We start from the raw sequence: 14513 nt of genomic DNA, 5'->3' as shown, positions 1-14513 counted from the left end.
CCTTCAACTAGAACAACTGGGAATTACAGAAGAACTAATGGATTTCATGTGTAAAATCTGCCACAGTGCCTAAACCAGAAATAAATACAGCTTTCATTCAAATGACCTCCTAACCTCTGCAAAGGTCTGATCAGCAGCTAAAGAGAGCCTCAGTAAAGCCGGTTCAGTCTGCCAGGAATATTATGACTTGTTTTTGATTGTTTTTAATGATTTGTTCACAAATATATTATTTATTTATTTTATTTTTTTAATCTAGAAATCTCTATCTTCAGATAGATTTAGATGAGTTTGTGTGCATAAAGTCTCCTTGGCCATTGTAGATGAGTGTCACAGCCGTTGCTTCTATACAAACAATCTCACTGAATAAAGATTATTTTAAGCTTTTCTTGACATTCAGTCCCAGTATTCACTAGAAAAGACGAAAATGAAACACAGCTCTGGATATCTTTAGCTGAATACTGTAAACATAACCCTTAATCGAAAGTCAGTCACATCAACTGAATCGAAGGCTAGTGTCCATTTGCACGCTTGTATTTCTGTAGCGGTGCCGCAGTTTGCGGAACAGTTTCTTGACCGGATCTGTGTACTCCCTGTTGGCGAGTCCCAAAAGCAGAGGCACGACAGCAATGCCCCCGATGCCAACACAGGACAGCACAATGTGGCCAGTGCGATTGCTCTTTCCTCCGCGTCGGAGCAAAAACTCCACGCCTACATGGGTGTAAACGATGTAGGGCACCCAGCAGGTCAGGAAGGCGAGGGAAACGGCTGCCACACAACAAGCGTAACGCATTTCCATTCTCCGTCTGCATTCCCTGTTTGCTACGGCTCGCTGCAGACGCTGGATGTCCCTCAGCTGTTCTCGTGTGATCCACAGCACCCGGCACGTCATGGCAGCGATGGAGAGGATGGCGGGTGCCAGTAGACCATATACTTCCAAATAGATGAAAGCATTTGGAAAGACACTGCGGTATGTACAGCAACGCTCTCCAGACAGCGCTACACAGTTAGAGCGCACCGTGCTATTAGTTATTGGACAGCACTCATTCTGATCGTGAATAGCCTTGTTGTTCCAGCCAAAGGCAGGCAACAGTGCAAACAGCAGCGGCAGTATCCACACAGCCAGCAGCGGCAGAGCGAACCGCCGATGCAGCCAGAGCTGTCCGCGCTGAAGCGGACTCACGATGCTCCTGTAACGCTCGTAGTGCACCAGCACCAGGTTAAAGAGAAAGGCCAGGAACAGAAAGTTGGGAAAGATGTGCACCAGCAGGCAGGACGAGAAGCTGAGAGGGCGGTTTAGGCCCATCCAGGGGATGAAGGGAAGCGCCACACCGGTGCACATGTCGGCCACCAGCAGGCTCAGGAAGAAATAGTTCTGTGAGTTGTGAAGCTGCCGGTTGCAGGTGATGCACAGGATGATGAGCAGGTTGATCAGGATGATGGCACAGGAGACGGGCAGCGTGATGGCATAGATCAGCTGGGCCTCCACATTGCTCCCGGAGACGTTTCGCATCACTGCAGCCATTACTGCGACTTTCCACACCAAATGTCCATTATAAATGAGTTAAATCTGCATGAAGAAGAGCATGATACATCATTACTTTAATATTTATTAATACATCCACACATATCGTTGAACAATGTGCAATCCATTAGGTTTTTTCCCCTTCCGCTGAAAGGTTTTAGTGCTTATTTGTGGCAGCTGCCCCCCCCCCCTTCTTTTATATGCTGCTTAATAAAAAAGATAAGTAGTACAGAAGATCTTATGATCATGATATTTCCTTTCTGGATAATTTGGTTTGTCGTGTGTGCAAATTTGATTCATGTGTCTGGGTTTTGCGGGATTGTGCATTATCTACTGGAAACGGGACATTTATCAGTTCTCAAAAATATGAGGATACCCTAAACCAGCGACTGAGTGGCAAGACAGAGCAATGTGACGACATACTAGAAATATTACGGCTTAGAAATTATTATTAATTTGTACATTTAGTTTGGATTCGATTTAGTGATCACCTGTGTTGCATATTATTGCTCACTTTATTTCTTAAAGTCAGAAACCTTTCCAAATGAGGAGCAAGAGTAATTCATTACAGAGCCAACAACTGTCATGATACGCAATGTCAGAAATCAGAAAAGTTAGATTAGAAAACAAGCTAGAGCACAGAACACACACAAAAGCACTTTTGTGTTTAATGTGAAACAGGCCTAAGGTGTAGTAAACCTGCCTTATAAGACAAAAGCTGCTAATACAAGGGGTTATAAGTTCAATTCCAGGTACGTGTGATCTACAAAGCTAATAGTTCTTAACTGATGTTCCCAAACCTTTAAACTAAGCAGTTCATTCAGAGTTCCGTTTAGAACGTCCTTGCAATTATTAAAAATTTTCAGCATCTTTGCATTACATGCAATACTAGATTAGATGTTTCAAGTACAAGTAAAAATGAACATTTAGCTCTGATATATAAAATATAATATATATAAAATATATAAAGAAATGTTTTAATGCCAACATCAACATATATCAAATTAAAGCTGATGCTAACATACTGTATGTTTTGCGAGGAACTCCTGACCATAAATTCAACACTTTCTTTATGAATGCTGGGTTTCCTAAAATGTTATTCAAAGAGCAACTAAAAAGTGAGAAAGAAAATGTACCTTTTGTCAGCTTGGCTTGAAGTGAAGATTAAACTCCTCAGGTCTTCATCACTATAGGGTAATGTCAGGTTGTTTAGCACAAAATAAGAAAAGTTTGCAGGTTAGCAAACTGCAAAAGGCAATAGCACAGTCCATTATAAGCCTGATTTTTCATCAGAGCTCTACACGGTAAGATCCACAACAGCTGGAAAGAGACAAAGTCGTTTGTCAAGCAGAGAAAGTGAACAGGGGCGAGTCCGGGGGGAACGTCGTAAAAAACCCTGAGCAACACCCGAGCAAACCTACAAACCTGTGACATGCACAGCTAATGCATGTACGCATGACAGATAAAGAGGGAGGACAATATACACAATTTGAGTCAGGAGGGATGTCAGAGATGTGCGTAACTACTAACAGATAAAGTGTATAGAAAGACACACACCTGAAATGGAGACATTACTGCATTCTTAAAATTGAGCTAATTCAAATTAGGGACATTTATACTAAAACACAGAGATTCAATAGTGTACATTGTATAATGATACTTTTCTTATTACCATTGTATTCTTTACCTGTGAAACAGATTATCTGAGAAAAACACACATTGAAATTTGGTCAGTGAATGAGTGCAATGAAGTGACAGACGTTTCTCGTTTAGAATCACTCCTGCTCCCCACTTACTAGTGGACATCACTGAAGAAAAATCACAAGATGGGGTCATCAGTGAGGTCAGGCTGGGGCTTAATGCGATCTGTGGCTATACAGTCATGCGTGTTACAACAATAATTATAAGACTATTATTATTATACTTTTGCTGAAGTATTACCTGGAGTTCAGCAGTCCTGGTTTCTGTAACTGAATGAATACAGTGAAGTTTCTAAAATAGTTTGACTGACTAGTACTCATTCTCACACAGAGCATGTCGTATCAGAAATCCAACTAGAAGGTAACAGAGCTGCACTTTCAGGTCACTTCTGCAGAACTGGGGTCTGTCCCAATACCCACATTTGCAGTCTTGACCACTTGAGAGTGTGCGCACACAACAGGAATTATGTACACTGAACAAAATTATAAACGCAACACTTTTGTTTTTGCCCCCATTTTTCATGAGCTGAACTCAAAGATCTAAGACTTTTTCTATGGACACAAAAGGCCTATTTCTCTCAAATATTGTTCACAAATCTGTCTAAATCTGTGTTAGTGAGCACTTCTCCTTTGCCGAGATAATCCATCCACCTCACAGGTGTGGCATATCAAGATGCTGATTAGACAGCATGATTATTGCACAGGTGTGCCTTAGGCTGGCCACAATAAAAGGCCACTCTAAAATTGTGCATTCCACTCTAAAGCTGCACATTTTAGAGATTTGTGAACAATATTTGAGAGAAATAGGCCTTTTGTGTCCATAGAAAAAGTCTTAGATCTTTGAGTTCAGCTCATGAAAAATGGGGGCAAAAACAAAAGTGTTGCGTTTATAATTTTGTTCAGTGTATGTAAGACTGACCCAGGTCTGGTAACTGCCGAAGCTCAGTGCCCTTAATAATGCGCACTAAATCCACACTTTCTCTAATAGCGCTTTAGTGCTTAACTTGGGGCTGATGCACATCCCTTCATTCATTCATTCATGCAATGTCAAGAAAAACTTTTTTTTTACAGGAAATTTTTTTTTTTGAATAATTTTGAATTTTACAGGAATTAAATTTTAAATGTAGAATTTTACAGGAATTAAAAATCAAAACTTGTAAACAAAACTGTGTTCAAACTTTACTTGCATTTTCACCACACTATATTTATCCCATCTGATAATCAAAAGTTCTGCATGCACTTGTGTTCTTCAAGCCCACTTTAACCAGGATCACAGTCAGTGATGGGACTGACGCAAGCACTCCCTTTACAATCACACAAACTGTCGACACTTTTTTTTTAAAATTGCATTTATAAGCTAATCAGAAATAGTGTGATTGGTTATAATGCTCAGCGCTGCAAAAAAATAAATAAATAAAATACATCTGATGCAACCTGAGCATATCTGCCATTGACACTTTTCACATTTCATTTTAATCACAACAGCCTTAATGATTGTTTATTTGTGCAGGAGCATTTTTTGCCCTTCTATCTTAAATGTTTTTTTTCATGGCATTTTTGCCCCAAACCCCATTAATTTCTGACCCTGACTTCAAGTGAAAAGTGCAAAGGCCAGAAGTATTGGGACGAGCCCCTGGAGCAGATTCACTGAAAACATTCAACCTCTCAGCTGGTTTAACATCACTGGTGTTTATTGACACATCACATTTCAAACATTCTTGTAACGTGTTACAAAGGAAGAAAATTAAGGTTGACAGCACTCATGTTGTTTCAACATGACATTGATTAAACACAACAGAACGTATGGCCATCCATTCAGCACTGAACTTTTGCCAAGACAGTCCACAGGCAGTTGGGAATTTGTGTCACTGCTAATGATTTACAGCTAATGCTTGGAGAAGAATGACAAAAGCTGTTCCTTGACCAGCATCCAGTTGAATGGTCTAGAAATCTGAACCTATGATTAAGTGTGCATTTTTACCAAGAACTTATTGGAACTGAATTTTATATACTCTGCATGGCCAAACGAGTGTAGACATTCCATTCTGATTAATGAGTGTAATTATTTCAGTCATTTCTGTGAGGACAAACCTCAATGCTTCACCATACAGTGCCACTCTATAGAAACGTGTGCTTCAGAGTTTGTGGAAGGTCGTTTTCTACTTCAGCATGACAGCGCTGCATCAACGTCTGGCACGCATTTCTCGAGAATGTAACTGTATGGTGAAGCACTGAGATTTGTCTTTATAAACAATACTAGAACAGATAAAACCCACATCATTTTGGCCATATAATGTATGCGACACATCCCAATTACAGCTGTATGTAGCCTAAGCAAAAGACAAGAACAATCGCTCTGTCAGACTTACACAGTCATGACAAGAATGACATAGACAGAACAGCACAGCTCTGTTAAAACTTAAAAAAGCTGCAGTTTACAGGTGACAGTGTGTATTGCAGTTGCTGAAGTCTAACGGGATCCAGATGAAGACGGTCTCTACCGGTCGGGTCTCTGCAGGCAGAACACTTTGGCTTGATGGTCTCCTCCGGCGGTGACGGCGACTGACGCGTCTCTGTGAACACAGACACAACAAGACAACGTATGGAAAAGATACAGCACAAATTAATGTTTACCCATGATAGAGAGAGAACGCATCAGGACAACAAAGCATGTTTAACCATTAATTAAAATTTTATGGACACATCCTGACTAACTTTTATGAATAAAAACCCTCATGTTTGTTTTTATGACGACTGAAAGCTTGATATGACATGAGTTTGAGCAAATGATGACAGATTTTACATGTTTGGGTGAACTTTCTATTTAACACAATCGTTGCTTTTTGAAAAATGAAAGCAGAGCAGATTGAAGGGATCTGGTGTATATGATACTCATGAAGGAAGATTTCAAAGCTCTGTTCGATTCTCCACTTGTTACAGGTTTCAGACAATCACAACACAGAAACCAATGTCAAAGTAAACGGTTATAAAATAAATGATGCTGACTCTATGGCCACACACACTCTGCAGCTACATTCGGATGCCAATTCACCGTTTAGTGCTAAATCTTGTTCTGTACACACACCGCTCAGTCATTTACAGGAGTGACGACCGCATTCTACAACCAAAGTGACTCCCAAAACATTTAGGCAGTGACAAATGCATTGACAGAAATTATATGCGGTGCGTGTGGAACCGACGCGAACAGCCGGCTGTTAATGGTGTATTTAAACACACATTGAGTTGTGTCATGATTACAAGTCTTACCTCACTCGTGTTGCAAAAAACAGGAAACAATAAGAACAAGCCCAAAATAAACAAATCAATTCAAAAGTTTTATAATGGAAGTAATTAGCTGTTAATGTATGGAACATTAACCTAGAGAACTCTCGGTTTAACAGACTAACCTGTTCAGCACAAAGTCAAGGATCTCAGCCGAGTGTCCACGGTACTCTGACATCATGACTCCTGACCTCGCGTCCCACAGAGTGACCACACCAGCGAGGTTACAGGTGTAGACGACTGCAGACGCCTCCTCCCACTGCAGGTGCACTACACCCACCTGACACACACACACACACACACACACACAGACACACACAGACACACGCACACACACAGACAGACACACACAGACTTATCAAGCCCTTCAACAACACACAGATGATATGAGAGAAGACATTCAGGTTCCGTATTTATAGAGTCTCAGTTTTTACCTCATGTTTACACCGATGTCTGAGGCTCTGTGAATTCATATCATAAATGGCCAGGGTGCCGTCCAGATATGCAACAGCAACTAGGGGTAACCTGAAAGTCAAGACACCTAGATTTATATAGCACTTTATACAATACTAATACATATATATATTTTGTAAAAATGTTAAAAACAGCTCCTCCTGCTTGTAGAGCAGCATTGGCTGTGACTGTGAGGTTAGTGGAGAAATCTGACCAGCAGCTTAAAAACATGGAGGGGCTTACAGCACATCAAAACGCTACTAAATACTGATGCCTTAATGAAAATGATTTGTTTTGATAGATAATTTATATATATTACAATAATAGACTATTTGCTTTACTTACACATTACAAAATCCCACAGATTCTACAGAGTTGGAATCCTGCTCCTGCATAGAGTCTTTAGCTTCACTGTTTTCATTGGACCATGAGCATAACACCTAAAGAAAAAATAAATAAATCACATTTCAAGCATCACACATGAAGCTTTATGGTGGTGTTCAAGTGATGATGTACATCAGATCACATCGACGTCCAGTGCTTAGAAATGAACACTAAACTGTAACTGGACACTCGTCACAGTGCTGCTGGAAACATCCAGATCTCGCTTCAGGCCCAATCATAATACAAAAAATACATATTTGACAAGTCATTGTGTGAACATTTAACTGATTAATTGCTAATGTGTTGGGTGGAAAAAGTAACAAAGCATTTAAAGTGTAGCATAAAATTCATAAACTACATTAAGGAAAATGGAGAACACTTATCATAGAGTTTTTATAACACTACAACAGCATCAACTCAGAGAAACTCTGCTGAAACACTTGTGCGTCCGACAGTCACACGCTTCCCTGATCTATTAAATAACACATAAAAATAGCAATACAGTGTCACAGGTAAAACACTGATGCGGCACAGCCGTATCTCTACTCACCTTCCCTGTGGATGTGTTGAAGAGTTTAGCCTGACCATCCACTGACCCCGTCAGAGCCAGCGTTCCCTCTTTATTACACGCTATAGAGGTCAGCGCTCCCTGATGACCATCATGACCTGAGAAAACAACAGCCACAGTCCTCTTCTGTAGCACTGAACTTTTCTGATGACAGGGTCAATAACTCTATGTAATAAACTGCTTTTTTTCTTATTTTCTCCCCATGTGATTGTGTCATTATCTCACATACTGTGCTTTCATCGAGGTCAAACACTCAAAAGAGTTGAAACAGAACAACCCAATCAAACACAGCTTTCAGGCCAGCATCTGCCCTGCAGCACAAACAACCTGAAGAGCTTTCTGCAAACCACAGAATCCTGTGTGTCCCACTTGATTATCACCGTCACTAGGAGTGGCAAAAATCATATAATTGACATTTCATAATTGGCATCACCACTTTTTGAGACTACAAAAAAACTAAAACATAATCGACTGCATTTACATGAACACTCACCAAGAAGAGCATTTTGACAGGTGTGTGAATTTGTCCATTCAAGCGCATTTAGCTGCCAGAATGTGACACAAAGTTCACTCACGATGTGTGACCGGCGGCTTTATTTGAGTTGTGTGCGATTAGACAGCGAGAGAGCACCAATCTGAGATCTTTTTCACTGCTTATTGTGCTTGAATGGAAAAATTATTGCAAATGATAAACTTTTGTGATGGCACAGCACTACAACACGTGAGCATAAGCGCGATAGAGATGAGCTTTCAAAATCTCTACCAGTCGACAAATTTCTACCAGTTTATCACATCTACTGGTATAATCATCAATTCAATTCAAATCACCTTTATTTATATAGCGCTTTATACAATAGAGATTGTGTGAAAGCAGCTCCACCCATAACTGTGACTACTGTGGTCAAAACATCTCAAATGGCTGGACACTTAATTGACAGTAAGAGCTTTAAACTAGTTTCAAACCTATATGACACAAAAGAGATTATTTTGAGACTGCTTTTGTCCACAGGATAGAAAACTACATTGGACTCCAGTGACTTGACAAAGCAAACACTAGGGGAGAAAAAAACCAAGCAATCTGAACCCTTTGTGCTGTACAAGTTTGAGACAACATGAGGGTGAGTAAATAATGCCCCCCGTAACGGCACCAGTGACCCTCGGAGGAAAGCCAGTGATACGTGGAGGATAAATTACCTTTGATGACATAAACAGCATTGCCTTGTTTTAAGTCCCACAGACGTAAACTTCCGTCCTCGTAGCCCACGATTGCTCTCTTTCCTGTAAGACAGACAGACACTTAGAAGACAGAACAACAGACAGTCAGTAGCTCAGAGTCTTCTGCTAGACTCAGCTCTCACCGTCAGGAAGGATCTTCCCGCTGGTCGCCTGGCAGCTGGGCCCTTGAAAGGTCTTGCACTCTCCGCTCGGGATCTTCCACATCCAGACGTTCCCATCAGCCGCGCCGGCCAGCAGGACCGGAGCGCAGGGGTGCCACTCCAACCACTGCAGCGCGAGACACGCTTCAAATACTGTCCACAAACACCAGCAACGCAAGCAGAGCGACGGGCTTCTAACTTACTTCCAGGTCTCCAACCTCAAAAGACCAGATTTCCTCCTTGTTCTCTACTTTCCAGACCTTAATGAGACCGCTCATATCAGCAGACACCACCAGCTTGGAGTCGCAGCTGAACGCAGCGCATGTGACAGAATCCTTGTGACCTGCCGTGAATCAGAGAGAACCAGGTTTGTGCTGATGGACACAGAGCGTATAAACAACGAACGATCTGCTCACGCTTGTCTTCTACAGACCGGTGCATTCAAACAGCACGTCTCCATCAGACACGCTCCACACGAACGCCCTGTCGTCCTCTCCGCCGGTGACAGCGAGACTGTTGCTCACTGGGTCCAAACTAACACAAAAGACAGAACCTGCGAATCAAAAACAGCATTCAGTAAGAGCTAATGAAAGACGAAGCGTCTCTCACAGATGCTGAGGTGTGTGGAGTCACCCGTGTGTTTGGAGAAGGTGAGTTCACTGTCATCCTGCTCAGACTCCATCTCATCCTCCGCCTCCCATCCGTCATCATCCGCATTCCCAGCATTCCCAGCATTCCCAGCCTCAGAGAAATCTACGTCCTCCAGCTCCTCCGCCAGATCCTCTGAACAAACACATGCACGGCTTTAATGTATTTTTGAGGACGTTCTATTTTTATTGTCCATCCCAACCACCAAAACACCACAAAAATGTTTTTTCTTTACATGTAAAATAGAATATTTAGTATGTTTACTCTTCTGGAGACATTTGGTCCTCACAGTGTCACACTCACTCACTCTCTCTCTCTCTCTCTCTCTCTCTCTCTCTCTCAAAATCACACTCAATCACGCGCACACACTCACAGATTCAGATTCAAGTAGCTTTATTGGCATGGTAAAAAAGTATCTTTACATTGCCACTCACTCTCACACACACATAATCTGACGCACCATGTAAACCAGGGCTGTCCAAACTGGGTCCTGGAGGGCCGGAGTCCTGTAGAGTTTAGCTCCAGCTTGCCTCAACACACCTGACTGGAAGTGTCTGTGCCTAGTAAGAGCTTGATGAGCTGGTCCAGGTGTGTTTGATTAGGGCTGGAGCTGAACTCTGCAGGACACCGGCCCTCCAGGACCGTTTGGGCACCCCTGATGTAAACATTCAGTGATAAACACACACCTGCGGTCTGTTCTGTGTCATTGAGATCAATAACCTCGATGATTTCTTCATCTTCGTGCAGGTTCAGCGAATCTTCTTCAGGATTATCCATCATCAATATATTTATTGACGGACTTTATTCATTACAGTCCTGCTAAAGTTTAATCACGGGCTCTTTCCGCTTGACCGCGGCTGATATTGTTTTGAACTAAGTCACAGCTCTATAACAACGTTTCGTCAGATTCACTGTTTGCTGGATAATAACGTTACTGTAACGCGCTTTAATATGCTCGTGTATTTCACGTGCTCGCCCAGGCAGCTCACGCTGACGTGTGACGTGGAGAACACGTGACGGACAGCGCGTCTTTCCCATAGGGCGGGACTTCCGGCCACAACCCCTCTGTACTATCACTAGATGGCGCTATTTATGCAAACATAAATCACACATTCGGCCTGAAATGCGAGTTTATTACTCTGTATGGAAGATTGGTGATTTGTGTTTGCCTATATATGTTGGAAAAGGAATGTGAAATCATTATGAACACTGTTTTTACAGTGCGGTCAGCTCTCATGTGCGGCTTAGTTTTGAGAATCAGTGTCCAGCATTCAGATGAATTAATTAAGTTTCAGTGCATTTGAAGGCACATAAAACATGCACATAATTCTGTTGGTTGTTCTGAAATGAGGGTTAGGGTTAGCATAATTAATCTCGGAACAAAACTAATTCCTAACGGTTATATTTATGTCAGTGGCTTTCTGAGCCTCCATTTAGAGCATAAACAGAGAAATTCACTGGTAATCACGATTAGCGTTTAAATTCATATTACATCAATCCCAACACATACTTGTAAGACAGTCAGCAAAAGTGTTTTATATTTAAGAATACATAACTCAGACATTTCCATTAGTTTTATGAAACATGAAAAGTGAAGAAAAGGTGTTAAATTAGACTTGTAGACGTGTTCTATAGCTTGAGCTCAAAGGTTCATAAGGAGATGTAGAATCCTCTGTTACTAATGAAACCCAGCCGGATTCTGTCTGCTGCTGGACGGACCAGAAGGAGTTTCTCCTGAACATCACCTGACACCGTCTGAAGTTCATTTACCAAGACAAGGGAGAATGAAACATATTCTTAGATTATAACATGAATTATTCAAGTACTTTATGGTTTTAAAGGCCATTGCAAAGAGTTGCAACAAACCCCTCAAGTTAAAGAAAGCCCTTAGTTAATTATAAACTACAGTTACTATAAACTAAACTAACTAAGGGGTTTCTTTGTTGCTGCTGGTCTCTCCTAAAGATCACATCTCCATTTCCTTCAGATTTGTTTACATTTACACTCATTCTTACAAATAAATCACTCTTTCTGGCACAACTAAACAGTTAACGTGAAACTTTCACAAGAGATTAAACTAATCTAATTATTATACAATAAACAGGAACACTTCTCTCTGCACAAAATATAGATGTTCAGATGAAGGTTTTGGTTTTTGGTTGGAGCTGAATAGTAATTTTTCCTCCGTGCCAATTGTACAAATCCATGTTCATCTGGAATCAAATAAGAGAAATGAAAACGCTGCATTATTTAATATGACTGCCATAAAAACGTGAGTGTGTTGATGAGCGGAAATGACCCTGAGCTGAACATCCGACCGGCATCTGAATGATGTGCTCAATTTGCTGAAGACATTTCATGATGAGTGCCGCACTAATGTGTTGTTCCCCGCAGAAGAGATCAATACAGAACCCATGGTTTACAAAAATCATGTCAACTTTGTATGAAGTCTGAACTGGAACAAGAGGTTGAGATCACACAAATATACAAATATTACCATCTGAAGGAGGGTTCAGCATTTATTATCAGTGACCATCTGCAAAGGCCTCCAGTGATCAGTATTTAACAAATAGCTGTGGACATATTTTAAGCGTTAGTCCTTCTATGAGTGCTTTCTGAAGGCTCTTCATGACATTCATCTGATTTAGAGGGTTAGATTAGTATAGGATCTATTCCTCTTTCTGCTGTATCTAACATGAGGAGTAAATGCTGTTCTGATCAACTACCGCTCGATTCTTCTGCTTTAACTGTCCTGAACCTCCCTAACCCATGCGTAGAGTTAGAAGACTTGAAAGAATCAGCACAGCACAATCTTTGATGTCAGTTCCACCGGTGTGTGTTCTTGCTTGTGGTGTCAGTGAGAATGAGAGAGTGTTAAATGATACTTTGTTACATAAATATCAAAGACATGTCTAATAATGCTTGAGGAAACACTGCAGGCGAACTCAGACAGCGACCTGAGCGACTTCATAAGACCAGCGCAGAACAGATCTTTTGTCTCGAATGTGCTTGTTTCCTGAATACACTGATGTCCTTGGGCTATTCAACAGAATGAAAACGTGGCTTAATCAATGAAGGTAGAAAACTGAGTGCACATGTATTTGATGGTGGATAATAACACTGACACTAGTATCACGGGGCCTTTGACTGAAGGTTGTTGTAGATTAATTATTAAAGAGTCACTTCAAGGGTTCAGAAGCAAAGCCTCTTAGTGCTGTTTGAAATGTGTGTAGGTTCAGTGATTTCACTTTAATGGCAATGAATAGGTTATTTTCCTTACCATTAATGTGAAATAACAGAACATAAACATAGGAGCCTGAGAAAAACGCTCATTTTAGAAGAACATTTCAAACGGCACTAAGAGGCTTTTGCATCTGAACTCTTCACTTATTTCATTATGAATGTAGTAAATCACTCTAATCTGTTTCTCATATTGCTTTGCAGCTGTTGTAGCCTAATGCTGGTGTCTGCCCAAGCCTTAAATTAATAAATGCCAAGTGAAAGACTAAAGTCTCTACTTCAATAAAATACACACAGGCTGTTCCAATCAGAAGAGAATGACTGTATAATATTGTAATGTTTTGGATCTTTTATGTCCACAGTGATTTCTGATCAGAAGAGTTTGTGAAGCCTCACCAAAGACAGGATCAGAGAACTTATGATTGTGAACTCCAATAAAACCACGCAACAGAGAACAAGAGGATAACATACATAAATCAAAATGTAGATCATGAGGGTTAGAAACATGACATAATCCATCACTCCGCCGGGAATTAAATCTCCATTCGCACCCATTACTAAATACAGATGTCATTCAAAGAGAGACTGTTGCAATCACATCAGGGATGAAGTGAACCAACTCATAGCCTGGTGTGACTACAACAATCTCGCTTTGAATGTCAACAAGACAAAAGAGATGATTTTTGATTTCAGACACACCAAAGCCCAACGCCAGTCATTATCCATCAATGGCACTGAGGTTAAAACAACACAACCTGGGACTGCACATCTCTAACGACCTCACATGGTCACTAAACACCTCCTTCTTAGTAAAGAAGCCCAACAGCGCCTATATTTTCTGAGAAGCTAAAGAAAGCAGGCATGACCCCTCTATCCTCACCACTTTCTACAGATGTGTCATTCAGAGTGTACTAACCAGCTGTTTCACATTTTGGTATGGAAATTGCTCAGCATCTGACAGGAAAGCCCTACAACGGATAGTGAAGACGGCACGGCACATCAGCATCGAAGATATCTACAGCACCAGGTGTGTGAAGAGGGCAACCTCCATCATGAAGGACCCTTCTCACCCTTCCCACACCTTGTTCATGCCTCTCCCATCTGGAAGGAGACTGAGAAGCATTCAGACCAGAACTTCCAGACTCAAAAACAGTTTCTTCCCACAAACAATCAGACTTCTCAACAGCTAGTCTGATGTGCACCTATATCTCACCCCAGGAACACCCCCCTCCCCCAAAACACACACACACACGCACACACACACACTCACACACACACACACACTCACACACTCACACACACTCACTCACACACACACACAAACACACTCACACACACAC

The 14513-nt window shown here is 41.3% G+C and overlaps 2 protein-coding genes across 3 annotated transcripts; both read right to left on the bottom strand.

Annotated features, from left to right (window-relative positions):
* Window positions 1-493: 493 nt before the first annotated feature.
* On the bottom strand, window positions 494-1522 carry LOC107750840 (G-protein coupled bile acid receptor 1). Its single transcript, XM_016566389.1, has one exon. The coding sequence runs from the start codon at window positions 1520-1522 to the stop codon at window positions 494-496; it is 1029 nt and encodes a 342-aa protein (XP_016421875.1).
* Window positions 1523-4841: 3319 nt separating this feature from the next.
* Window positions 4842-10946, bottom strand: LOC107750832 (angio-associated migratory cell protein-like). Of its 2 annotated transcripts, XM_016566379.1 has the most exons (11): window positions 10620-10945; window positions 9919-10068; window positions 9719-9838; window positions 9489-9628; window positions 9268-9412; window positions 9104-9187; window positions 7892-8007; window positions 7303-7397; window positions 6939-7029; window positions 6630-6784; window positions 4843-5795 (listed from the first exon to the last, which is right to left on the bottom strand). In XM_016566379.1, the coding sequence occupies exons 1-11, from the start codon at window positions 10711-10713 to the stop codon at window positions 5720-5722; spliced, it is 1266 nt and encodes a 421-aa protein (XP_016421865.1). In that variant the 5' UTR covers window positions 10714-10945; the 3' UTR covers window positions 4843-5719. The 2 variants fall into 2 exon arrangements, with proteins under 2 accessions (XP_016421866.1, XP_016421865.1); XM_016566380.1 differs by lacking the exon at window positions 9719-9838 and having other exon boundaries at window positions 4842-5795; window positions 9895-10068; window positions 10620-10946.
* Between the last annotated feature and the right edge of the window lie 3567 nt (window positions 10947-14513).

The sequence above is a fragment of the Sinocyclocheilus rhinocerous genome, unplaced genomic scaffold, assembly GCF_001515625.1.
Source record: "Sinocyclocheilus rhinocerous isolate Xijiao unplaced genomic scaffold, SAMN03320098_v1.1 scaffold3529, whole genome shotgun sequence".
Lineage (NCBI taxonomy): Eukaryota > Metazoa > Chordata > Actinopteri > Cypriniformes > Cyprinidae > Sinocyclocheilus > Sinocyclocheilus rhinocerous.
Note: the sequence above shows the minus strand (reverse complement) of the source record. Positions and strands in the feature narration are given on the sequence as shown.